At 34.3% G+C, this 27,477-nt stretch overlaps 1 protein-coding gene across 7 annotated transcripts in view; it reads left to right on the forward strand.

The window, feature by feature from the left end:
* Positions 1–27,477, forward strand: part of TRPS1 (transcriptional repressor GATA binding 1) — a 239,671-nt gene that overhangs the window by 50,683 nt on the left and 161,511 nt on the right. For all 7 annotated transcript variants that reach the window (XM_012751128.3, XM_076005064.1, XM_012751123.3 and 4 more), the window contains 2 exons: positions 11,084–12,213; positions 26,720–27,323. In XM_012751128.3, the coding sequence (XP_012606582.1) occupies positions 11,084–12,213; positions 26,720–27,323 (1,734 nt within the window). The remainder of the gene's footprint in view (positions 1–11,083; positions 12,214–26,719; positions 27,324–27,477) is intronic.

Genomic DNA, 27,477 nt, shown 5'->3' on the forward strand with positions numbered 1-27,477 from the left:
GTTAACTTCAGTTTATGAAGAGAACACTGAATATATGTGTAGGCCCAATGCTAATCTTGAACGCTTTGTACGTACACTGGATATTGATGCACAGACACATTGTGAAGATAAGTAATTTATTAATATTTTTATGCTGAAATAAATATTGAACAGCTTCTCTCTATGTGTAAACTGAATAAAAGCACATGTGAAATTTCCTTTTTTACCCACCAGTTTGTGTTGCTGAAATGCTATTTGAGAGATTCTTTCCTTGGCACTTGAACTGTGTGGAGGCTAAAAGCTGTGGGAGATAAATTGCTGACTATAGGGTTTCTTTAATGCGGTTTTGTCAGAAATACATAGTCAGTTAATGGCTTGTGTGTATTCTGCTAAAAAGATAGTTGGTAAATATGTGTATTACAGACAAATGATCATTCAATTTCAGGAATTAATTATATAAATCTATAACCTAAGCTAACCGAAGTAATAGATGAACAATTCATTAATCTTTTTCAATTAAACTGGCCTTTTTTTTTTTTTTAAACATTCAGAACAGTTGGTGGCTAATGATAGATTTATGACATTTAGGCCAAGAAAAAAGGAACAGAAGCCAGAAGCAAAGGACTTAAAGAATTCTGTGGCTTTGATCTATATTTTGGTTTGACATGGATAGTTTTAAATAATTCGAACCGATTTGAGTGCAAATATGAGAGATACAGTTGGGAAAAAAAACAAGTACAGTAATTTAAACAAATTCTAATATTTCCAGTTCTAGGTTCAGATTATTTCCCATAGATTTGGAGGCATAACTGAAATTTAGACATACTCATACTGATAATATACACTTCTGTGTAAATTATATCACAAATAACTGAGTCAAAGAATTACCACTTTGTTGAAATAGTGTAAAACAACAGTGTTTCTTTGTGCTGCATGGCACATGGAGCTCCAGCAGGATGATGGAAGTCAGTGTAAAAAGCCACCATAAAGCCAGGGCTGTCTTTTCTAAGTCTGTCGAATTCATGAGATTCTCCCCCACACACCTTGAGGTAGCATGCCCAGCCCTGAAATCAGAAGAGATGTCGATTCTTTACGAAGGAAAACAAGATATAATGGCTAGCCAAGAGCTAATTGATTTGACCAGGATGTTAGTTTCCCAATTTTTCATTTTCCCTGCATGTTTTATCAATTTGTTATGCTTAAATATTTAAAAATAATGGATGTGGCATGATTCGTAAGCCCTTCATATAATTTTTACTCTCTGTATTCAGCCTTTGAGGTTCACATATAGACCAATAATAAGACAAGAGATGGAGTTCTTAAAAAAGTAATTACAGCTTCTTTCTTTTTATTTCTGCTTTATTAAGCTTATATTTAAACCATCACTGAATGGAGGCCTGCATTAACAACGCGGACTTTGCTGTTTCATTAGGGCTTAATGTGCTATGCATTAGGGCGTTTGCATCATTTTTATGGGGGAGCTTTTAGCTCTTAGATCAGGTTATAAAAGTAGGACTCCTGTCAAGTTGTGCTTCCCACGGGAAAGTGTTTACACTGTCCCAAGTTTATATACTCATGATGTATGTGTTGTCTTTTCATATTAGTGAATCTTTTCTATTACTCTGCATTATTCAAGACTCCAAGGAGGTAGCTACTTGATTCCAGCTATTAAATTTATTTCGACCCTTAATGAAATTCTAAGGTTAATAGAAGAATCACATTATTAACTTACCAGGGTCTATGTTGTGTTTGAGCTAGGAGTGCCACATTTCTGTTTTGTAAATATTTTTATCAGAGTTGCACAATATGTCATGTAAGAAGCAGGAAGAACAGATTTTAGAGAGAGGAAGTCATCCTTTGGATTTGTGTTTTTAACATATTTAACTGTATGAGGTTTATAGATCTTCAGAACGTACCAGTACAATCATTTGAACAGAGGATTACAGTTTAGTCTGAAAAAAAATCGGGGAACATTAATCTCATTGTGGTTTATTTTGACTTGTCTTGGATTTTCCTTCCAAACATTTATTTTTTGCCTTGGCGTTTCCTTTGATCTGGAGTAGGAGGGAAGTTGTAGATCTTAGCAGGTTCTGTTTCTTTGTTTTTCTGAGTTGAGGACAATAGAACTTTAGAAAAAGTGGTGAATGAGACTTTAATCGATTCAGACTGTCTATGTAGAGTACAGAATGTTTGACATATGAACCCATGCTTATTTTCAGGACTGTGTCTCTTTAACAAGTAATAAAGTGTACAAAATAAAACATATGCTCACCCCAAGGCCATAAAGCAAAGCAAAGTTCTGGCATATGCCAGGTTATTTTCATCAGTGGAGATGGCCGAGCTGGATAATGTAGCCACCCGAGTAGAGTAGTTTGACTATCTTAACTAATCCCTTTACCTGCATGACAGTTAAATCTCCATTTGGCTTTGTTACATGAGAGTGGGTACAATAAATGTCAATCCCTCTTTGATTTTAAGTTTATTTGTTATCATTTAAAGAACATGTGTCATTTTGTTGAATATCAGTATTTCTCTCCAGGAAGAATGTTTAGAAGAAGAAATCATGGTTATCGGTGCATCCAATCAAATTTAGCATTATTCAACTCTTAATAAAAGTTTTATCTCTCAAATAGGCCTGCTCTGCTAACCATATCAAGTCGGGAGATTATTCAGTATTTTTTATTCCTTGGGTCATTGTAATAACAGCGTATGTGCAGCTGTTGGAAACACAGATACACAAGTAGTGGGCCAACACTGGCATAGCTTGGAGAGACAAAGTCATTCCCTTCATTTTCTGATTGCCTTCGTGGACTTTAGTTCTGAGAATCAGTAAAAATCTTGAATTCCTCGTTAGAAGATTGCAAAATTTGAAGCAAGTTTTTGGTATTTTCAGACTATCAGACAAATCGAATGTAAAATTTGTTCTTATGTATTACTTTTGACTTGATTCATACTTCCTTCATCTTTTAGTTTACATAATCAAAAATTGCATTCATCTTTCATATTTTTTCCAATTTTAGATTCATAGCTAATAATAGCTAACATTTATTAAGGGTTTCTTATGTACATATGTGGATCTAAGTTCTTTACATATGTTAATCAACTCATCTTCATAAAAACCCTGGAAGTAGGCACTAAGATTATATCTATTTTTAAAAAATGAGGAAGCAGAGAGAGATTAAAGGAACCCACCCAGTATCAGCCAGTTGCATAAGTACAGAGAATGGGATCCACACCAGAGGAGATAGGCTACAGAAGCCTGTCTTTATAGTTGTGCACATACACAGCCTTCCCAAATATGAGTCTGAGTTTACTGCAGATAGAAAAACAATTGAAGACAAGCCAATTGCATGTAAGGGAGGAGGAGGAAGGCTAGTAAATCTGGGCTGTTTGATGCATACTCTTTGAATCACATTGAATTTGGGGAGTTTTGTGATTATTATTTTTTTTTTTTTGAGATCATCTGTTATCTAGTCCATGTAGTATAATGCTACCTTATTTAAGCTTATTAAGCTTATAATTGAAATCATTTAAAAGAAAATTAAGTTTGCTGATTTGTCATTTTTTTAATTGTTAGGAGTCATTCATTGTCCCTGGTACTTTTGCTGCAGAAACTAGTTCTGGTATGGCGAGTCAGGGGCAAATTTTGATTTAATCAATTAAAGGTGTAACATTTTATCCCCAAATTAAGGGATGTTTTATCCATGTGTTTGATTTATTTCGCATTCCCCTCATTTAAGGATTTTTGGTTTAGGAAATTATGACTTAATAGATAGTCTGAGAGTTGTCTTCTGCTCTTCTAGTTATGAGGCACAATTTAGGTTGTTTTCTTAATGAAGATTAAATGTTAAGCAGATGCACCCTGTTCCCGTTTATGTTCTCCAAGGCTGTGTAATTAAGGTTTTATCCCCAGCCTACATTCAGTGCAGGCATGGATATGGAGGCAGAGAACAAATCAGGATGCCTTTGGAGTATCTGATTTGAGTGTGGTGGCTACTCCAGCCATGCTTGGAGCTGTGTGATTTCACTGGACTCTGAAAGTGAGAGAAGTATAGGGTACAGGGAGCTGCTTGGGAATTCAAATAATCTACCTGTCTAGCATTTCCCCTTTCATATTTAGATGACCTGTTGATGCAAGATTAAAGAACACCTGAATACTTTCATGTGTCCAGTAACATATTTGGGAATCTTGTAATGAACCTTCGTTCTAAGGCCTGTTTTTCTAGCTGATAAGTAGCTTGATATTCCACTAGTAACTCAAAGTCAACATATGTAAAAGTGAAGTTCCCCAAAAACTTTTTTTTTGCTTCCTTTCTTCGTTCGATACTCCTATTTTCAATTCAGTCAGACTGGATATCTTGGAGTTACCCTGGTTTTTTTTTTTTTTTTTCCTGGTATTATCTTTCCCCAAACAGTTACAGTTTCTCCCATTCTTCCTGTCTTTATTCTTTTACTATCATTGACTTCATTTTTATTTAGTAAATTCTTATTGTTTTTTTCCCCTTTATTTTCTTTCTCCCTCTATTCTCTTTTGGTCTCTTTCCCTTCTTTTCTCTATTCCCTGTTCCTTTCTCCTCTTCCTCTCCTTTCCTTTTATATCTTTTCCCTTCTGTTCCTTTTTTTCTTCTTCCTTCTATTTTTTTCTTTCCTTCCACCCTCCTTCCTCTCTCCTCCATCTTTTCATCCCTCTTTCTCTTCTTCTTTCCTGCCTTTCTTTTTTTCCTGCCTGCCTTCCTTCCTCCCTTTTCTTTCCGTTCTTCCTTCTTCCTTTTTAGGATTTTTAAAAATTCCACTTACAGATCAATCGTCCTGCATTTTACAGGAATTATAGTTCTGCTTCTGTTAAAAAGCATATCTTCTAATCATATTTGTAGCTTATACGAGTTATAGGATCTCCAATAAGACGATACTTTTCTAACTTCTCTCTCACTATTCTTCTAGAAGGGGTAATAGTACGAATAAGTCTGGCACACTTGTATTCTTATATTGCTTGTTACATAGCAGGTACCATTGTGTAGCAGGTTCCATGTAAAGATGTGACGCCTCAAGCCCCCTCAGTATTTCCTGAGAGTGATTTGCATTGTTTTACTCTCATTGAGAGCTTCTCTCATTGTGTTTTCTTCACATTTCTAAATGTCTTTCCATGGTCACTGCCTTTGAGGCTTATCTTCAAATGTCAACTCATCTATCTATCCACAGCTTGGTTGTCACTTCCAGAAGCTTTTACTGACTTGTCATCTCGGTTAGGTGCTCTTCGTCTGTCTTGTCATGGAACCTGTTACATCTCTCAGCGGAAGGAAGCCTGCATTCTGCTGCTGTTGTCATCTCTTTATTGTGAGCTTTTTGTGCTAAACCACAGATTGGCGTTTTAGACTCTGTCGCTTCATTTTGGATTCCCAGTGCTTGGCAGTAGGTGTGCAACCCAGCACCCTTTCCTGGGGGAAGGTTGTTCCACACTTTCAGGGATTAGACTTTCCGTTTTCCCATTAAAATACTGTTTGGAACACACATACAATTCTTACACATCTCCCTCATGAGCCACTGGCAACTGCAGGTCGGACGCAGGAGAGGAGTGCTAAGGAGAAGCCACTTAGCTTTATAATCCACTCGTACTGCATTTTCTCTTTTGTCTTTTTTCTTATAAAAGATTGCCTTCCAAATTATTAAGACTGACCTTAAGATTTATTGGTACTCTGTCATCCCAAATACCATATAACAATAGGAAATAGGAAAATTAGTTCAGAATTATACTGAGTAAAATAAAGAAACCAGTTTAGGTAAATTGTTTATTGCTGTAATCCAAAAAAAGCCAATTAGAAAAATATGCGTGATGAAGAATACGCAGTATTTTTTCTTTAACTGTGCTCCTTATGCCAATTTAAGTTTTGGCCTTCCCCTCCCCTATTGGCTGGGTTTTATAAATCCAAATAAAGGAATTATTACAGTGACACTGATAGGAATAAGCTACAAGAATAAGCTGTACATGGCAGGAGAGGGAGATGATTGCCATATAATTAGATTTGTTGCTGAGATTTTAAAACATTTAGTCTCCACTAAAAGTATATTACTGAAGCACACTCTATGTTCTGGAATGTTTTTTTTGAAGTACTATATGTGCAGAAACATTCCCTATGTATGATATATTAGCAAATTAATTCGGACTATAGTTATTTTCAGCCAAGATCAGACCTTACAGATTTCTTAGTTATTTGAAACTTCAATATTTGAACAGTGATTTTTTTTAAACAACTTAGCTTTTTATTTTTAAGGTTTTACGTTTTTGACTATCAGCCCATAACCTCAAGTCCTCTTAAATTAGTACCCTCATAATTGTCTCTGTTGCTATCAATTATAGTACTTGAAAATGAACCACATCTGAGAAAAGGTTTGTGTTTAGTTCAAACAACTCTTTTTTTTTTAGCTACATGGAAAATGAGTACATGTGCTAAAGTGTCGTTTTAATAGTTCTGAGGCTTTAAAAAATATTTTCCTTTGACATATTCTTTTAGATATTATTATTAGTTTTTGCTCCATATTATTAGGAGGAAAGAAATAAATTGAGGTTAATGACCTTGGAAAAAGTCAACTCTTTTATATGTTTCATTGCTACAGAAGTTTTACATTTTTATGAAAAGACATATGTAAATAAATTATACATAAAAGCCCTAGGACATACTACAGGGAAGGAATAGTTTTTATAACTAGGGTTAAAATAGAATAAAAAGCCATTATAGTACTCAGTGAAAATTTAAAATCTGTTCTTTCTCATGCCTTAATAGTTGTGTTGAGTGTTTCTATAGGACTTTAATTCACAATCAAATAGCTCCATAGTCATTTGCTTTTGGGTGAAAAATGCATTTTTTACTCTTTTGAAGATGCCCATATATGTCAGATCATGGTAATAGTGCCATGAATTACTATGACTTCCTTATCTCAGGTAACTCAGAGGCCTTGGTGAGAAATTCCCATCTATGCTCACATCTCCCTTCATTTCGCTCATTCATTCAACCAGAATGCCTGCTTACTTTCAAATGTGAATAAGATACTATTCCTGTAGCCCAAGAAGGAATATAAAAAGACACATTCACGTTAGTAATGACAGAATTGAATCTTTTCATTTATAGCTAAAAATACAGGTAGTGACGTCTATGTGAGTTTGGCACGGAATGACTTTGCCACTTCTTTATTTAGTCTGTTCATCCCATTGTGGGGAGAAATTTACTTGGATGGTTCATTTTATTAAATGATAATCACGTCCATGTGCATATTACTGTAGAGTGTGCTATCTAATATGGTATTTCCTAGACACATGTGCTATTTAAATTTCGGTTAATTGTAATATTAAATTAATGAGAAATTTTAAAAAATACTTTAAATTAAAACAAATTTAAAACTCAATTCTTCATTTGTACTGGCCCTATTTCATGTACTTCCTTGTACCATATTGAACAAGGAAGACTATGGATTATTTCTATCATCTTAGAAAGCTCAAATTGTATAGCACGGTTCTACACTTCTCACTTGTTCCTCACAATAATCCTATAAAATGGCAAAGTGTACAATATTATTTATATTCAAAAAGATGAAGAAACTGAAGTTTCAGGAGGTTAAAAAGTATGTCTTTTCACAGAATGTGACTTACAGAACTTCCTCTGGGAGCAAATACAGGCAAAAGTAAATACAAAGGAAAAAAGGGTTTAGTCTGCCATTTCTTATTTTAAAATGTAAGTGTCTGAAAAGCAAAGATGTGGTATAGCTTGTTCAATGTTTTATCCCTAAGATCTACCACAGAGCCTGACTCAGGCTAAACACTTACTAATTACTAAATGAATGAACCAATACATGTAATTTTTGGCCCAAGTCGAGCTTAAAGTTTAATATAATTTTGAAAATGTGTATATCTATACCAAAGGAACTACTGTGTTGATAGGTTATAATTGAAGTTCTGGTTAGCAAGTGAAGAAAGGTTGAAAGCTATATTCTTTATTCTGCTTGTGATCTCTTTTTTAGTATAGTCATAACTAGAGAACAATGAACTTTTCTACTCTTTGTTGGATTCAACCATTTGAAAGGATTGCAATAATTCTGTGAGTGTGTAGACACTGTTTCCTAGCAATAAGTTTCAATAAACTGTTGCTGCAAACCTTTACCCGGCATAGCTGTTCTTGCTTGTATTTGTTTTTAATCTACAAAACAGTAGCTTTAAAATAACATTTAGGGGTCATGAAAATAAATAGAATATGATCAAGAGACTGCCTTTAAAAATAATTATGTTTTATTTTAGAATGGTGTTTAAATGATGTACATCAGTTATATTTCATTATAACTGAAGTGCACAGCTATTACAATAGAAAGTATATTGCCACAAATACAGATTTCCTCTTTTGAAAGAGGAAAGGGATAAAGTAGTAAGTAATTATGTTTTCCAAAACTGGCTTTTATAATATGTGATTCTAGTATTACATTAGCTTTTAATAATATATAGTAATAATGTGATTTACTGATATTAACCAAGAAGGCAAATATGTAACCTATAGAAGCATCAATATTGTTATTATCATTAAATGAGATCTATGAATTTTTGTTTGCTTGCTTTCATGGCTTTTAAAAGAGCAGTCAGTAGTATGAAGGTATTTATTCTTCATCATAATTAAAATATGTAGCCATTACAAGCATCATCAATAATGGAGTTGACAGATCTTTGCTGGGTTAAAAAAAAAAGATGTAGATGCTACCAAATTAAAATACCTAATGCAGTTAGTTAATCATAAACCAAAATGCTTTACTGATAATTTATCACAGAATTGTCTTTCTTGAATAGTCTCTTCACTAATCGTTCTTAGCCTAGATTTTCTGATTCTTAAGGTTAATTGTCAACAACCTGGAAGGGCTGGAATAGATGTAGATATGCTTAGTAATAATTTAAATTCACTTCAAAGTCATATGTTCAGGGATTTCTTAAGAATATGTGCACCCTTTGTTCAGCCCTTTCAGCGTGGTCATGGCACATGAGGCTTAAAGGTTGCAAAATCAAAGAAATAGTAATGATGTGTGGTGGTTTCTTGGGAATCTCCATTTTACAAGCAGAAGTTCAAAGCATTTTATATTAGGGAAGCTCAACAACTCTGAAGCAATGTAGAAGCTGAAATAAGAAAATTTTCATGTCTAGATTTTGCACATTTTCTTTGCCTGTGTTAAAGAAGAATGGAATACTTCTGAATTTGTCCCTTTTGATTCAAGTTTAAGTGCCCGAGTAAGTACCTGCTTGATGGCTGTCCATTTAAATCATTTGTTTTTTTGGAAATAAGATTTCTCCTTGTCTCTAGTGAATTGGGAAATATATGCAGACATTATACAATATTATATATTGCATTTCAGTGCAACATTTAGTTGCGTTAGTCACTTAAAAGCTAGATTAGAATGTTTTAGACTGTACCCTTGACTTTATGGCTTTGACATCACACCATTGGCTGTCAGGTTTCTGCCTGAGAGGGTGCCCTGTTAGTTTTCTGGTGAGATGATACTCTGTTATTGACAGACTAAAATCTATGTGCTCTATGTTGGATAGAGACATTATCTAATGCAAAACATTGTAATCCTTTGATTAAAGGCTGTGGGAGACTTTCATAAATTATTATCTTAATGTATAGTAAATGTTAAGTTGTTTATGTATCAATGCACATTTCCTAAAACTATAATTACTGGACATAAATTTAGAGGTTGCCCCAATTGAGACATAAGGAATCTTTTGGCCAGAGAGGTTCAATAACTCAATCAGTTTCACACCTTTCTTTAGTAGCAGAAGGAAAACTTAGATCTTAGTCCTGTATATATAATAGAGGTACACACATATCTCTCAGTGCACTACAGGAATATTATTTGCATTTTAAGTGGAGCCTTTAAATGATTTTGAGATGCCTGAGACTTTTCTCATGGAGTGATTTGGATATGAGCAGTGATCACACGTGTCATTTTTGAGCAGCTGTTGAAGAAGGCAGAACATGATTATGCCACTTGCTTAATATATTACATCTGGTTGCTGGAAAAATTCAAAAATTCACTGGTGGTTGGAAGGGAAAATTTCTCCCTTTTTGGAGCATTTCATTCAAAAACTCTTTTTTAAACTATGAATTTTGCCTACTCAATAGTGGTGCTTAATTGAGCTGCCTGTTGAGGTGCACACTGAGAATGGAGGAAGAGTTTTATATAAAGTGCCCTTTGAAGGCTTTTGTAGCCTTGATACCATGAAATTTCACAATTTGGGAAGGGAAGCAGAGCTGTAGTGATTTTTATGGTGGAATTATTTTATTTTGGTGTTTAAACATCCGCACGATTTATTCATGGGAGCTGGGGGTCCATCACAACGAGACAGAGCCTTAATCAAATAAGGAAGGCCCTGGAAGGTTTTCTTCCATTCATTTGTCCTAGATTGTGAAACATTTGAAACTCTTTACATTGGTCCTCTTTTACCAAGATTTACTGCCCACTCCAATTCATTTTATTTTTAGTGTCATGGTGCATGGTTGGGGTTTGATGATAAGCCATTTTGCTTGGTTCATTTGGCACCTTTATTTTACCCAAAAGATAGACCTCATCTTTGCCAGCAGCCTCAGAGCTGTAGGAACTGAACAGAAGATTTCCTTGGAGAATGTCTGCATTGAGTAATCTCTGAGCAAACTGCCTTTGGTTTTGACAGCCACCCTTAGCTTTTCAAAAAGAAATCTTATGTGATTTGGATGCTTCTGTAGGAATGTGATTTCAAGGAGGCAGTAGTAAAACCTACTCCGTTGAGAATTGTTTTTTCTTAGCTTTTTAAAAGTACATATTATTAAATCTTTTGAATTAGTTTTAGTGCTTTTATTACTTACCTTCATCTATTACTTTGGCCTAAAATGTTTGGCATAATGAACTTCTCAAAGAGTAGCTGTTGAGAAATGAAGAGTGAATTTATTTGGCTCTGATTATTCAAGTGATTTTGTAATAAGCAGAAGTACTATTGTATTTTTTGATGTGAAATACTTGTCAGTATCTCCCCTTCCCTCTGCAGGGAGCCCACTGAATTCATGACATGTTTAAAGTAACATCCATTTGTTTTACTCTCTAGGTCACTTCAGGTGGGACGTTCATTGGCATCGGACGGAAAACACCAGATTGCCAAGGGAACACCAAGTATTTCCGCTGTAAATTCTGCAATTTCACTTATATGGGCAATTCATCAACTGAACTAGAACAACATTTTCTTCAGACTCACCCAAACAAAATAAAAGCTTCTCTCCCCTCCTCTGAGGGTGCAAAACCTGCAGAGAAAAACTCTAACAAATCCATCCCTGCACTTCGACCCAGTGATTCTGGAGACTTGGGAAAATGGCAAGACAAGATAACAGTCAAGGCAGGAGATGACACTCCTGTTGGCTACTCAGTGCCCATCAAGCCCCTTGATTCCTCAAAACAAAATGGTACAGAGGCCACCAGTTACTACTGGTGTAAATTTTGCAGTTTCAGCTGTGAGTCATCTAGCTCACTTAAACTGCTAGAACATTATGGCAAGCAGCACGGAGCAGTACAGTCAGGTGGCCTTAATCCAGAGTTGAACGATAAGCTTTCCAGGGGCTCTGTCATTAATCAGAATGATCTAGTCAAAAGTGCAGAAGGAGAGCCAATGACCAAGGCAGACAAGGGCTCGAGTGGGGTGAAAAAGAAGGACTTCTCCAGCAAAGGAGCAGAGGATAATATGGTAACAAGCTATAACTGTCAGTTCTGTGACTTTCGATATTCCAAAAGCCATGGCCCCGATGTAATTGTAGTGGGGCCACTTCTCCGTCATTATCAACAGCTCCATAACATTCACAAGTGTACCATTAAACACTGTCCATTCTGTCCCAGAGGTCTTTGCAGCCCAGAAAAGCACCTTGGAGAAATTACTTATCCATTTGCTTGTAGAAAAAGTAATTGTTCCCACTGTGCACTCTTGCTTCTGCACTTGTCTCCGGGGGCGGCTGGAAGCTCACGAGTCAAACACCAGTGCCACCAGTGTTCATTCACTACCCCTGATGTAGATGTACTTCTCTTTCACTACGAGAGTGTACATGAGTCTCAAGCATCGGATGTCAAACAAGAAGCTAATCATCTGCAAGGATCAGATGGGCAGCAGGCGGTTAAGGAAAGCAAAGAACACTCATGTACCAAATGCGATTTTATTACCCAGGTGGAAGAAGAGATTTCCCGACACTACAGGTAAGCCATATGAGCTGCAGGGCACCAAGAAAATGATAGAAAGAATCCACAGATAGAAAGAGGGCTGAACCAGGAATTGTTGGAAGTGATTTTGATGACTTCGGGGAGTTATAGGGCCAGGTCACATAAAAGATCATTCATAGATTTGCAGATAATATATTGATTGATGTGATGACCACAGATTTCAATTTAGTCATTTGTTTCAGATCATGTAAAGTTGTTTCCTATCGATTTTATACCATTTACTGTGTTTTTTTTTTTAATTCACAGTGATGCTGATAATACTGATGAGGTTACTAACTTACCATAATCTGTTTATTTGTCCTTGCTAAGTATCTCATAATTTTGTCATCTCATAATTTTTGACAGAGCAGCTCCCAAATTAAAGGGGCTATTATAGTATATACTGTACTCCATTCCAACTCAGAAACAATCATCTTGAGAACACGCTGCTTATTTTTCTTTTATAATGAGATTGGACATTCTTCTAATTTTGAGAAATTGTGCATCATTCTGTTTGGCATCCAAACAGTAATCTAAAGGTGAGAATTTAGTAATATGTGTGACTTTGGATGTACACTTGCTCCTCTGAGCAGATAAATCTGATTAAGTTATTTCATATTCTTAAATATGCAGGGTATGTTTGTGATTTTCTTCTACTTTTACCCTGTTCTTTTTATAAAAATTAATTTTCCAAGTAAATCTTTTATACACTTTAAAGGTGAGTTTAGGATACATGCCTTTATTTTATTTATATATTAATTAATTAATTCCAAAAATACACATCATGCCAGGCATTAAATATGCAGGAGAAAACAAGACAAACAGTCAGTGCCCTCATGAAAGTTACAGTCTAGTGGGGAGGACAAGTCACTTAACACATCATGATGAGAGTGTTGAGTGTCATAAAAGACAAAATACATTTGAATATAATGATAATATACCCAAATATGGTGGATTAGGAAATTCCTCCCCAAGGAAGCCACATTTAAACTAAGAATTGGTTATAAGTAGGAATTAGTTTAGGAAAGCCCTGGTAGTACATAGTCTTTCAGGCATTACTTAGCACTTATTAGGTGCTTTCTTGTGATTATGCGTCTAGGCTTCAAAATAAAGAGCTTTATTTACTGTTTTTAAGTGTTTTTCTACATGTAGCTTCAAAAATCATAGTTTAAAAATCTAGTTATTTCAATAAACACTTCCTTCTATTCCTTTTAAAAGTTATGTATTAGTGTGAGTGTATCTACATTTTTTTAGTCATCAGTAATGAAGCAATTCATGTCCAACAATAGACTAATAATGTTAGATGTTAATTTGAAGGGCATCCTAATGTTCACAGTGAATCAAAATGTTCAGAAAACACTTATTTGAGATTTACACTGTTTAATTTATAAGGTCAGCCCTAGGAAAGACACAGTCCTGCAATCAAATATGTGTTCACACTTGCAATGAGTATTTCTGGCTTCTCTGATGTTAGCTGCATGTTAATTTATTTCTGAGGCTAGCAGACATCAGCTTCTTTCTGAGCTTTACTAGCGTGGATATGTGCCTATTTGCATATTTGTGCCATGTACATTTGTTAAGCGATGTGAAAATTAGGTAATCCATTGTCTTTTTTATGTTTCAAAAGGGATGGTATTTTTGAGAAATCATCATGATTTTCTTTAATCATGAAAAAAATCAGCCAGTACACACACGTGCACATGTACATGCGTGCACACACACGCACTCATTCTGATACATCTAGCTACCAGATCATTTGGGCAAGCAGTTTTTCTCAAGGCAGCTGAGGTCATTGCTTGAAAACCTGTCTGGGAAAAAAGGGTTTCCACATGATTTAGGTAAACAAAATAATCCCTCAAGAAGTAAAAGTATGAATAAAAATATTACTGAATAATGTCAGGATTTAGTTAATATTCAGTGATGAAAGTAAGCGCCAGAGAGAAGAGACTATTCATTTCTTGTTCGCCACTGTATCTGCACGATTTAACACAGTGGCAGGAGGCCTCATAAGAGCTCAGTGAATATCTTTATGTAAATGAGATCCCTATGAGTTTTTGACTTCACAGTTGTTATGAATAATCTGAGATCTCCAAGGTGAGTTACATATTAATCTTTCACTATTACATGGCCTTGGAACCCTTCTGAGGACCTAGGGTTTCTCACCAAATGACAGTTGTCTGTTCATTTTGAATTTACTTCAACTTCTCAGCATTTTATCAGCTAAAAAATTACTGCGTTTGTCCCTTGGGCATTAAAATACTCTTGCACTCATTTTTAAATCTTGTTGTAGTCTGGCTGATCAGAGATCCTTTAAGGTGCTGAGTAGTTTAGCTTCAATCTGTTTAAAAGTTCTTATAAAAGCATTTGAAAATCAGAGCCTTAGAATTCCAGGAGTCACAGCTTGGTAGGAAGTATAAAGAAACTCTACTGAAAGTTGAACAACAAGGGAGGCCCAGGAATATGAAAGGAAATAGTCATATTGCTGTTTAAAATTTGATCTACTACCAAAGCATTTTCCCAAAATGCCACATTTTGAAGATATAATAAGAGAACAAGTTTGCCTTGGCACAATAACATCTTTCTTATTAAGTTTGTTTACTCATATTATTTATATTGGAAAAATTCTACCATAATTTTATGTTATTGCCGTGGAATATTCTAGGCTTTTGAGTGCTTTATATACAAGACGTGCAGTGTAGTAAAAATGAGCATAAGCCGTGAACTGTACAATATTTAAAATCATTTAGCTGTAAGATAACTATAGTTGAGAAGCAATAGAGCTCTGAGTGAAAAACCTGTGTGGATTCCTTTGCATGGGTATTTTCCTTCCTAAGTTTAACCTGGTTGAACTGCAAACATCGTCTGTCCAGCAACTGGGATTTGGCCAATTTTCTTAACGTTTCATATTTACCTATAGTACCCCTAATTAAGATCTTTAGTAAGTTATTATATTCCACTCATGAGTTTGCTTTTCTGACTGCATTTCTTTTATTATCTAATTCCATAGTATACCTATTCTCTATTGACCACTGTTCTAAAGTAGATGGTTAAAAAAATACAGATATCAAAAATCTTAATGAACATGTATGGATTAAACTTTCTACTGAAAAGATATTATCAGACTATATTTATAAATTCAACTGTATGTTGTCTACAGGATATACACCTAAAATGTAAGACTCTGGGCAGTTTGAAAGAAAACAATAAGGAAAATTGAAGTACTCTTGTTAATAACATACAACTTAAAGACTTTAAGACAAAGGGCATATGAAGGAAAGAAAAAATCATTATGTAATGATAAGAGATTTTATTCCTTAAGATGCTACAATAGTTCTGAATATATAAAATATGAACATAAATAAATATAAAAAGATAAAGCAGAAGTTGACAGAAGAACTATAGGAAAAATATGAGAAAACATGATCACTGTGGTAAATTTTAAGAAACTTCTTATTAAAAGTTAAGCACCATCTGGGGGATGGTCATGCTGGAAACTCAGACTTGTGGGGGGAAAGGGCATTTATTGAAACCTTAAAATCTGTACCCCTATAATATGCCGAAATAAAAAAAAAGTTAAGCAGAAAGAAATTTTCAAAATTTAAAAGACTTGAACAAAAAATTAACAAATTGATTTAATAAAAATATACAAATTCTGTACCCAACAATTAGAGAATGTACATGCTTTTCAAGAAGGTATAGACTAGTTATAAAAACTGACACATATTATGCCAAAAAGAAATCAGATTTCAAAAACAGTATTCTATAGAACATATCCTTTGACTCGGTGTAATTTAGACATCAATAACAAAAAGATCAAGATAAAATTATATAAGGCACATCCTAACCAAACAAAACATGAGATCACCTTATTAATCTCCAAAAATAATAGACTTTAAGACAAACATTATAAGAGATAAAAAGAATGAGTACATATGATTTTAGAAAACTAATTTAGCAAAATTTGGCAATATCAGATATTCATATTCCCAATGACTACATAATTTTGCTCCTCAGAAGAAAACCTTTAGCATGGGTGTGCTAGGAAACTTTTGCAAAAATGTTCATAATTACATTTTTTGAAAGAACAAACCAATCACAATGGAAAAAATAATATCTGTTCATAAGAGATTGATAATTCATAGAATTTTCATACAGGTGGGATATTATACAGTAGTGAATTTGAATAATGACAGTTGACTAAAACATGGATGAATCTTACAAGCATAATTTTGTCTAAATAAAAACAAATGAGGAAGACTATTTCCACTAGATAGATAACATTTTATATTGGTTCAAAACTAGCAAAACTATATATAAATACTTATATATAGTCATATATATGCCATATATATTTTAATGCATATTCATATACATATATTCTACTGTACCACTTTCTTTATCATATATAATCTATCTGTATCTACATATAGATATCTCTCTTTCTACACACATATATATAGATATCTATTTACCTATCCATATAAAATCATATTTTATGAATCTATGGGTATGTTCCAGTCTATAATTTGTGAACTTAGATATAAACATATATATGTATATATTTGTTTATTTGTGCATCACTAACAATAAATTGTAACATTTTAAAATAAAAAATGAAGCATCAATTCTCACCAGTGCACATGTCCAGTAAATATGGGAATGAATTCTCAATCTCCCTTACTATTAAATAAGTACATAAAAATCAGTAATATAATTGTTGTCTACCAGCAAATATTAAAATGTCCATTGTTAACTAGAATGTAGAAAAATGTACACAGTTTTTGGTAGCACATGTGATGACAAAAGATCTGTTAGGAGATTTATGAATGCATTTTAAAATTTTAAACAGTTTTTGTACCTTTTAGACATAAAATATGTAAACTCAGGATTAAAGTATTAACATTGGATACAGTAGATGGTCAAATTAATGTAGCTACTGCTTGATCTCTATCTTAAAAGCACTCTGTGAAAGAACTTAGACTGTGTGCTCTACTAATTCTGAAGAAGAGGATTTTATGATAAGTACTAAGTATCAACACATCTGAAAATGCCAAGTACACAGTGCATTAGTACAGAGTGTCTAAAAGGGTGAGGGCCATGATGATTACATTTAAATTTGCATATGTTATGTGTCATATGTTTAAAATTAATACCTAATAAATCAGTATTTATAATACTATATAATACCTTGAAATACACATAATAGTTCAGTTTGAAAATTCTCATTGTGAGACAAAAGGTTATCCAGGATATTATTGTCCACTATAAAAATAACTCACAAAGTCTCTACCTTTATTTGTATGCACTATTATAAATTTCAGAAGAAATTTTCAGAAGAAAAACTGTACAAAGTTTCTTTATACAGTTATCAAGTCATAAGATAAATCATAGCCATGAGTTTAATTTTATATTCATTTGTATAATTATTTCCTATTTGTTGTTTACTTTATATTTTATGGGATGACTTATCTATTTTGAACACTCTGTAGGGGAGGTCTTCCTTTTGAAAATGATTCATAAGTTGGAAATTATCAGATAAGATACTGATAGTATTTTCTTCTACCTCTTAAACATGAAAGCTCCCCATCCCACTCTCTCAAAAAGCCAGTTACTACAAATGAGTAAATATTAATAGGACTATTTCAAGTTAAAAATGCAAGATGAGTAGACCACATGGAAATTTATTCACTCAGAATTTTGATTTTTCTTAGGTTATATTCTGTAGACTGTTCTTCCCCAATTAACTGTTTCCAGTTCTGAAGGATTGATCTGATTTTCCAATGTATAATTTTATTTTTATTTTTATTTTTTTTTTATTTATTTATTTTTTTTTGAGACAGAGTCTCACTTTGTTGCCCAGGCTAGAGTGAGTGCCGTGGCGTCAGCCTAGCTCACAGCAACCTCAAACTCCTGGGCTCGAGTGATCCTTCTGCCTCAGCCTCCCGGGTAGCTGGGACTACAGGCATGCGCCACCATGCCCGGCTAATTTTTTATATATATATATATCAGTTGGCCAATTAATTTCTTTCTATTTATAGTAGAGACGGGGTCTCGCTCAGGCTGGTTTTGAACTCCTGACCTCGAGCAATCCGCCCGCCTCGGCCTCCCAAGAGCTAGGATTACAGGCGTGAGCCACAGCGCCCGGCCATAATTTTATTTTTGTTTTTGTCCCTGAGATACTCTCTTCCTCTGGTTGTCATTTTATCATTCTACAGTGGCAGTGATATCACCTGCCACAAATTGTACACTTTTATATAGACAATGCATATATTACAAAAATGATTAACTTTATAAGATGTCATATCTACCGAACTCTATTTAAATTTAAATATTTGAATTATTTTTTTCTGTATTAATTTAACTGTAGTTGTTTTATTCTTTAATTACCAAACATAGCTTTCAAAATCTAATTAATCAATATTTATGATTTATTCATTTATTTTGATGCTCCATTTAGTCATTGAGGAAGAAGAACTATGGTTAAAACTATTCAAGGTAAAACACAATTATTCGGTAAAGAAGAGGTTTTCAAGTGATGGCATCAATCTCTGAAAGTTAACATTTAAAGGATAAGAACAGGCATTACTCAGAGCTATACTTCCCATATACTGTAGGCTGATTTATTATGAAGATAGAAATATTATCAGAATGTAATAAATGAGTAACATCTTTTAGCTGTTTTTTTCTGGAAGCATTCCTCAACTCTTTATGAATTATGAAAATATAATAATCTCTACTAACAAATGAAATGCTACTATTGGGATAAAAGGCCACTGTGCACTAAAATATGGATGATCCAAAAATAAATGTTTTTTTATAGCACATAAAAATTCTATAAAGTAAGATAAGGAATGAAATATCTTCTCACAGAAAGTCTAAGTCACATGTATTAAGTACAAATTTAGTCTTTTTTTAGGCAGCTTCCCTTTGCCTGGAGAGAAAGGTTGATTTAGGTGTTCAATCAAAGTTTCTTTGATTTATCTCCTCATTGTCCAATATAGAATGGGATGTAATGAGATTTTATATAAATATATCCCAAATATTTTATGGGATATATACTAAAATATTAAGTTATGATATGAAATTTAAATTTAACTGGGCGTCCTGTGTTTTATCTGGCAACTTTGTGCTAAGGAATCCTACAAAATGACATCTTTTTTCCTCAGGTAGCATGAGGAAAGTGTTTGCTATCCTGTTGGCAGGAGAATATAGAATCTAAATTTAATGCAAATCATATGTTTGTAATGTCTTTCACGTTACTTTGGCTTCATGTAGCCAAAAGTTCTAGGAATTTTTAAATAATGAAAATGTTTTCAGAGTACCACTGAAAATATACCGACTTCAAAATATCTGTTCACCTCTTAATATTTCTTTTGCAGCTATGTGATTCTACATATTAAATCCAGCATCATGAATATCCCTAAAGCTGTAATTGTGCATTTGTTAGGTTATTAAGCAGATATTTATTATTTTTGTGGATGTTGAGTGGTGGGGGGAATACAGAGACGTGTGAGCTTTGGTGTTACTCTGAGGGCAATTATATATAACTTGAAAGTAAGGCATATACAATTTTTAATAAAGGGTATGTACAAAAATCTTAAAGGTAGACAAAGTTTTAGAGTAATTCAGAGGACACTAAGTTTATTTTTGGATTGAATCATTTGAGAAGTCTTTATAGATGAGAAGGTGGTTAAAGTGGGTCTTCAGAAATGGGGAAAAAATACTATGAAGGCCTTTGAGGTTTTCATATTAATGCTGATAAAATAAATTGCATTTAGTAGGTTAGAGGAAAATCTAAACTAATGTAGTTTCACGATAACTAAAGTTTTATTCTTTGGAAATGTTTCCTTATATTAGGGCTTGCAAGAATCTATGCTTATTCTTTGCAAGTAAGGCATTATATTGAAGATCTTGTCAGTTATTATTGAGAGAATGATACATGCCAGAGAAAATGCTCAAATCTTTTGGAAACTGATTTCTGAACAAGCTAGTAACATTGCATCAGCTACCAAGCAGCATGCAAGAAATGGTAACCATAGACAGGAGCAAAAATATTGTATCTTGCCCTCAACATTATTTTATGGGAGTTGATCCTGCTGAATTTCTGTTTCTTCATCTGTGAAGTGGGGATGGGACTATACACTTTGTGTGATTTTTTTTTTTTTTTTTTTTGGGAAATATCCATAGAAATGACCTAGCATGAAAGAATATTGAAAGATAATCCCTCAACAGTGAAATAGAAAATGAATTGGTTTGAGATTATTCTTGACAACTTCATGTTTATAGTTTTATTTATTTATTCATTTTTATTTCATAATATTAAGGGAGTACAAATGTTTTTGTTACATGGCTTGAGTCAAGGCTAAAAATGTACCCATCACCCAAAGAGTGTTCATTGTACCATTTAGATGGGTTTCTTCCCATCCTCTCCTCCCCTCCCCTCTCTCTGCTGCTTGATTTCCCATGACTTTTACTTCCCTCTGTGCACTTGTGTGCCTATTGGTTAGTTCCAATTTAATAGAGAGTACATGTGGTGTTTGTTTTTCCTTTCTTGAGATATTTTACTTAGGATAACAGTCTCTGATTCCCTTCAAATAGCTGCAAAAGGCATTAATTCATCTTTTTTATGTCTATGTCTCTAATTTTGTACCAATACTGTAACGTTTTCTTTACTATAGCCTTGTAGTATAGTTTGAAGTCTGGTAATAGTGATACCCCCAGCTTTGTCCTTTTTGGTTAGGATTGCTTTGGCTACTCAGGCTCTTTTCTGGTTCCAAACTAAGTGTAGAATTATTTTTTCTAGATCTGTGAAATACGTTGTTGGTATTTTGATGGGAATTGCATTGAATCTGTAAGTCACTTTGGGAAATAGGGACATTTTAACAATGTTGATTCCACCGATCCATGACTATGATATGTTTTTCATTTGTGTCATTTGTGATTTATTTCTTCAGTGTTTCATGATGGTCATTGTAGAGATCTTTCACCTCCTTGGTTAAGTATATTCCTAGGTGTTTTATTTTCTTTGTAGCTGTTGTGAGTGGTGCTGGGTCTCTGATTTGACTCTCAGCTTGACTGTTATTAGAATATAGAAATGCTACTGATATGTGTACATTGATTTTTGTAACCTGAGAATTTGCTGAATTTATTTATTAATTTCCAGATTCTTGGTGGAGTCTTTGGTGTTTTCTAGGTATAAGATCATATCATCAGTGAAAAGTGATAGTTTGACCTCTTTTTTTCTGATTTGGATACCCTTTATTTCTTTCTTTTGCCTGATTCTTGTGCACTAGGACTACCAGCACAATGTTGAATAGAAGTGGTGACAGTGGGCATCCTTGTCTTGTCCCAGTTCTTAGTAGGAATGCTTTCAACTTTTCCCCATTCAGTATGATGTCAGCTGTGGGTTTGTCATATATGGCTTTTATATTTTGAGATATATTTATTTTATGCCTAGTTTGTTGAGGGTTTGTAGTTTTAATTCATAAAGCAGTGAATATTGGTTCTCAGAAGTGGATGAGATAGTATATGATTTAAGAGTGAAAATGATGTTGCTATTCTTCATAAAAAGTTCACTTGAGAATGTTCTAAAAGTGCTGAGTATTAATATTAATACTCAGGTATTAATTACAGGTATTTTGTGAGTTCATCCCAAGCTATCTTATACCCATCTTGAAGTTATTTCTGATCATAGTTGTGTGATTCTTGCTACTCAATGTGTGGACTAGAGACTAACAGCATTAGCATCATCTGGAATCTTGTAAGAAATGCAGAGTATTAGATCCTATCCCAGCCTTCCAGAGTCATAATCTGAATTTTAACAAGATCTGCAGGTGATTTTTTGCATTAGTTTGAGAAGTGCTGCTCTAAGATGTTAGTTAGGTTATTGAAAAGTTTATATTGCTCCAGGCTTTTGAGAGTAATGTTCTCTTTTTAATGTTTTCTATCATTTATTTAGGACTGATAAGGAGAAAGGAGTTCTTCAGGTCTCAAGAGTACTTTGTAGCAAATTGCCTTTTCTGCTTCACCTAGTGATGTTCAATGGCCTGAAAGATTGAGCAGTTTAGCAGTTTACTGCTTAAATGTCAAGCTTTACTCTCTTTTCATTAATAGTAGTCAGACTCAGAATCTTTAGATTCTGGATAACAAAGATAGTAAGGACATTATCTGAATTTTATTAAGGTTTTGGGAGTTGGGGGAATGTCTTTCTGAGTTTATTCACTACATTGTTTATAATTCTGATATACCTAGTAATATGGCTTATAGATACTGGTCCCTACATTAGTGTTACCTAAGGAATTAATTAAAAATTTAGATTCTCAGGTTATGCCCAGGACATTCTGATTGAGGAGAATGAGGATGACTTGGAATCGGTATTTCTAAGAAACTCCTCAGTCGCAAAACTGCACAGCCTGTTTTGTAAACCATTATTGTAGTCAGTTTCCTTTCTGTTAAACCCTTTGCATCTTCCATGTTCATTTTGTATATTGTCAGTAATTTCATTTATTTTTGTATAAATTTAGAAATTTAGGCAGCAGAGAATAGAAAAATAAAATTTATTTATTGCAACATAAAACCTGGTTCTCATTGAAAACTTACTTCTGCAGTTTCTCTCTCCTTTGTGCTTTGTGCCTATTCCTGATGTCCTCTGCGTTCTGATAGTTCTACAGCACCTGTGTTATGGACGGTTTTGCCTAGGTCTGTTGGATCAAGACCTTCACTATGGGGAAGATCAGAGCAGCTCTTGCTGAAACCTGTCAGGAGTCAGGGAGTTGTCTATTCAGACAGGAACTTCAAACTAGAAAACCTAGAAGACTCAGACACCTTATCTCAGGGTGCGATGTGTTGTGATGAACTCATTTTCCGGGCAGGTGCCCAGGACCTTGTATATTTGGGAGGAAATACAAGTCAGTTAAATGGATAAAGGTTAGATGTGTTCATCTTTATTTGGTAAAGGGATAGGTGGCTCTAGAACATTTCTGAATTGCAGAATAAGTAGATATCAAAGCTAAATAATCTTAATTACTTAGATATATTGCTAGATATATCATGTGCCAAGCTCCTTTAATGGAGACATTCACAAAACTTCTTCCACCTCCTAAGACTTTAATAAAACATAGGTAATGAATGCCTTTACTATCTTTGCTTTTTGGAATCTTAAGATTCTGAGTCTGACTATTGAGAAAAGAGAGTAAAACTTGACAATTAAATAGTAAAATGCTAAACTGCTCTATCTTTCAGGTCATTGAATACCAGTAGGTAAAGCAGAAAGGCTTAGGATATATTCTACCTGGCAATGCCCTAAAGTAAAAGATCTTCTATTAATAGAAAATAACTTGGTTTTAAAAATATTGTTTGTCATGGATGAGGTACATGGGAGAATGGAAAAGGATGATATTAAAATACCAGTTTGTAAGTTTAAACTCTTGCAGAAAGAGTACAAAATGCAGGTTCACACGGAACAGAGGAGCTTTATTTAATTTTAGGATTTATACTGGTGAGCCCTTATTTGCTTACTACAAGTGTTAGTTAATATTCACAAAAACCCCATTAACACGCACTTTTATTTTCATTTTGCAGATGACGAAACTGAGACAGGTTCAGTAAATTATTCAGAGTTACAAATATAGCAAAATACAGGGCCAAGATCGAAACTCCAGCAATCTGGTTCAAGTACCCTCTTATGCCTGCTAAATTATTTCTCCAGTGAGAACTGAGAGTCTGCTGTTTTAAAATAATTTTGCTGTGCGGTGCTCTGGAATTTCTTCTCTTGTATGCTGATACTTTCTCCTCTTTCTTGCACTAGTATTTACCATCTTTATTTCTTGAAATAGAATGACTATAATCCTTTGGAATTTTTGCACTAGAGCCACTGATTTTGGTAGAAGTGTCAGTAGCAATTTATAGTCTTAATTCATAGGCAGGGATCCCGTTAGAGATGTCAAGCGGAGATCTCACCATGTCAAGGAACCACAAACTCACTGCCAAGGTGGGAAGTGAATCATTAGAAATATCTTGAAGGTCAATCAGTTGTTTTGTTTCTTTTTTTAAATTTTTGTGACTCACTAGATTATATAGAATATCTTCAGTAAGGTAATTTTGGATTTACAAGCTTATCTCCCATTAGATTCTGCTAGGATGTAGTTTTAGTAAGATTATTTGGATGAGGTTCTCAGAGGCTCTGGGTCCTAGATTTTAGGCTTTGTCTGTTGGTTGCCCTTTGTGATATTAATCCTGTCTTTGGATTTTCTGGCTTTGATATTGGTGGCAAGATCCTTACTCTTGGTCATAGATATCTTAGCCCTAAGGATTAGGTTATTTCCACTTGAGAAATTTAATTTTACTATTGTACTTTTATGGTTAGTTCATCCTCAAATTATTTGTCATTTGTTGTATTTATCTTTACTACTTAGACAATGAAGAAATAGGAGAAAAAATTGAAAGAAATCTTCTGTAAAAAGTTAAATATCTGTATTTATTCTAGAAATGTAAGCCTTAATTGTGTGCTCCATTAAGTAAGTATTCTTCACAAATACTTGCTGAGGTTTTGTTATGGCTTATACCTTTGACTTTCTTTTCCATAAAAAAGGAACATTCTTTTGGAATTTCAACCATGTGACATGTTTCATAGGGAATAAAATATCAATATAGAAATGATTACAGTCCCAAAGTCATTTGATTAATGGGTACAATATACAGTTAGATAGAAGAAAAAAGGCCTAGTGTTTGATAAATCAGTAGGATGATTGTAGTTAACATTAATCTAGTGTACATTTAAAAATAGCTAGAAGAGAATAATTTGAATGTTCCTAGCATAAAGAAAAGATAAATATGTAAGGTCATGGATATCCTAATCACTCTGATTTGATCTTTATACATTATATGATGGTATCGATTTATCACATGTACCCCCCAAATATGTACATCTATTGTGTATCAATAAAAATAATAATAAAAGGTAAAAATATTTAGCTCTAGATGACCCTTCCAGTATGTGGATTGGCATTTTTCCTCTTATTTATTCCTCAAAGCCATTGTCACATCTTGTCACTATCTCAGATGTGCTAGAATGTGCTGCCTTCCCCTTCCTTCTCCTTGACAGATAGCTCATTTTCATTCTTTGATTTTATGTATCTCCCTCAGAAAGCCCTTCCTGACTACCCTAAGCAGCCTTCCTACCTGCATTACCATCCTTTCCATGTGATTCTTAGCACATACCACTCTTTGTACTTACAGATTTATTTACAGTCTTTATGTGAAGCTTGTCATTCCTGACTAGACTCTAAGCACCAGATGGGCAAGGACTATGAATCTTTTATTCTCCAGTGTGTACCCAGTGCCTGGCAAATAAATATTTTGATGATTATCTAAAATTACATTTATTTGTCCCTATCTTACATAGCTTTAAGTAATACTTCACAAAACTTATTTTGTCACTTTAAGTTTACAGTAACTCATGGCATATTATATCCAACAAGGACAAAGTATTTCACATGGTATTTATTTAGAGAGCCATACAAAGCTAAAGAAAGTATATTTTATTCCAAATCATTTGTGTAACTTTCATGTATGCTTTTTACAGTGCAATACCTCTGTTCTTCTTTGTTAATCAAACATTTGTCCTAATATAGCAGTTACTGTTCTTTGACAGCAGTTGATGCTATGAAATTTGACAACAAGATTGCCTTGTTTTATGCCATTGAAAAGAGAAAACACACATCCTTTTAGTAAATATGTCCGTAAAGCATATATCATGCCATTTGACACCCAACAGACTCAAATTTGTTGAACATATATATGTCCTTATAGATGGATAGAATTTGTTTAGAAAAATCTTGGGTTTTTAATACAACTTATTTTCCAGATTATGTTGATCAGTCAACCATATTTAATTGACTAAATGGATTTAAATTTGATGATAGAAAAATACATTTTATTTCAATAGTTTAATAATTAACATTTTATATCTTTTAGTTTATTTTAATATATGGAAAACTATATAAAGCACTTCAGCATTAGAAATGTAAGTGTAGTTTTAGGGGGGAAAACACCTGAATTTAACTTAAATAACAGTGAGAAGGGCATTGAAGAAATCAGGTGAAAAATATATGGATGTATTAAAGTGATGTAATTGATGATTATCCATCAATGTAAAATGAATAGGCCAGGGCATTAGATTATAATGCAAACCAATCAGTTTTAATGCTCATCACCTGGAATGTATGCACACGTGTGTGTGTGTGTGTGCGTGCGTGTGTGTGTGTGTGTGTGTGTGTGTGTGTGTGTGTGTCTGTTACTGCTAATATAACAACAGTGACCTTCACATTCTTTCTACAGAATTGAAAATGCCAGTTAGTTACATTCTAATTTCTGGATGTTTAGATTAGGGTATTTCATTCTACCTACTACATTGCATGAGATAAAATTCAGGTGCTTAAAGCCTATTAAAAAAAAAAAACCTTCAGAATGCTGTATTTGCAGTGACTGTTTTCTTCTTCTGCAGGAGAGCACACAGCTGCTACAAATGCCGTCAGTGCAGTTTTACAGCTGCTGATACTCAGTCACTACTAGAGCACTTCAACACTGTTCACTGCCAGGAACAGGACATCACTACAGCCAACGGCGAAGAGGACGGTCATGCCGTATCCACCATCAAAGAGGAGCCCAAAATTGACCTCAAGGTCTACAGTCTGCTAAATCCAGACTCTAAAATGGTAGAGCCAGTTTCCGAGAGTGTGGTGAAGAGAGAGAAGCTAGAAGATAAGGACGGGCTCAAAGAGAAAGTTTGGACTGAGAGTTCAAGTGATGACCTTCGCAACGTGACTTGGAGAGGGGCAGACATCCTGCGGGGCAGCCCGTCATACACTCAAGCAAGCCTGGGACTGCTGACACCTGTGTCTGGCACCCAAGAGCAGACAAAGACTCTTAGGGATAGCCCTAATGTAGAAGCTGCCCATCTGGCGCGACCTATTTATGGCTTGGCTGTCGAGACCAAGGGATTCCTGCAGGGGGTGCCAGCTGGCGGAGAGAAGTCCGGGGCCCTCACCCAGCAGTATCCTGCATCGGGAGAAAACAAGTCCAAGGATGAGTCCCAGTCCCTGTTACGGGTAGGAAGGTTTAATTTTTAAATAGTTCATTTATTTCCAAGGGAAAAGAGGGGGGAGCACACGTTCACTACATTCAGTATTGTGTTTTATGTAGTTAAACTTAATCATCTATATACATCACTGGGGATTTATCCTTATAAGGCTAAAGTGGCAG

The sequence above is a fragment of the Microcebus murinus genome, chromosome 7 (genome assembly GCF_040939455.1).
Source record: "Microcebus murinus isolate Inina chromosome 7, M.murinus_Inina_mat1.0, whole genome shotgun sequence".
NCBI lineage: Eukaryota > Metazoa > Chordata > Mammalia > Primates > Cheirogaleidae > Microcebus > Microcebus murinus.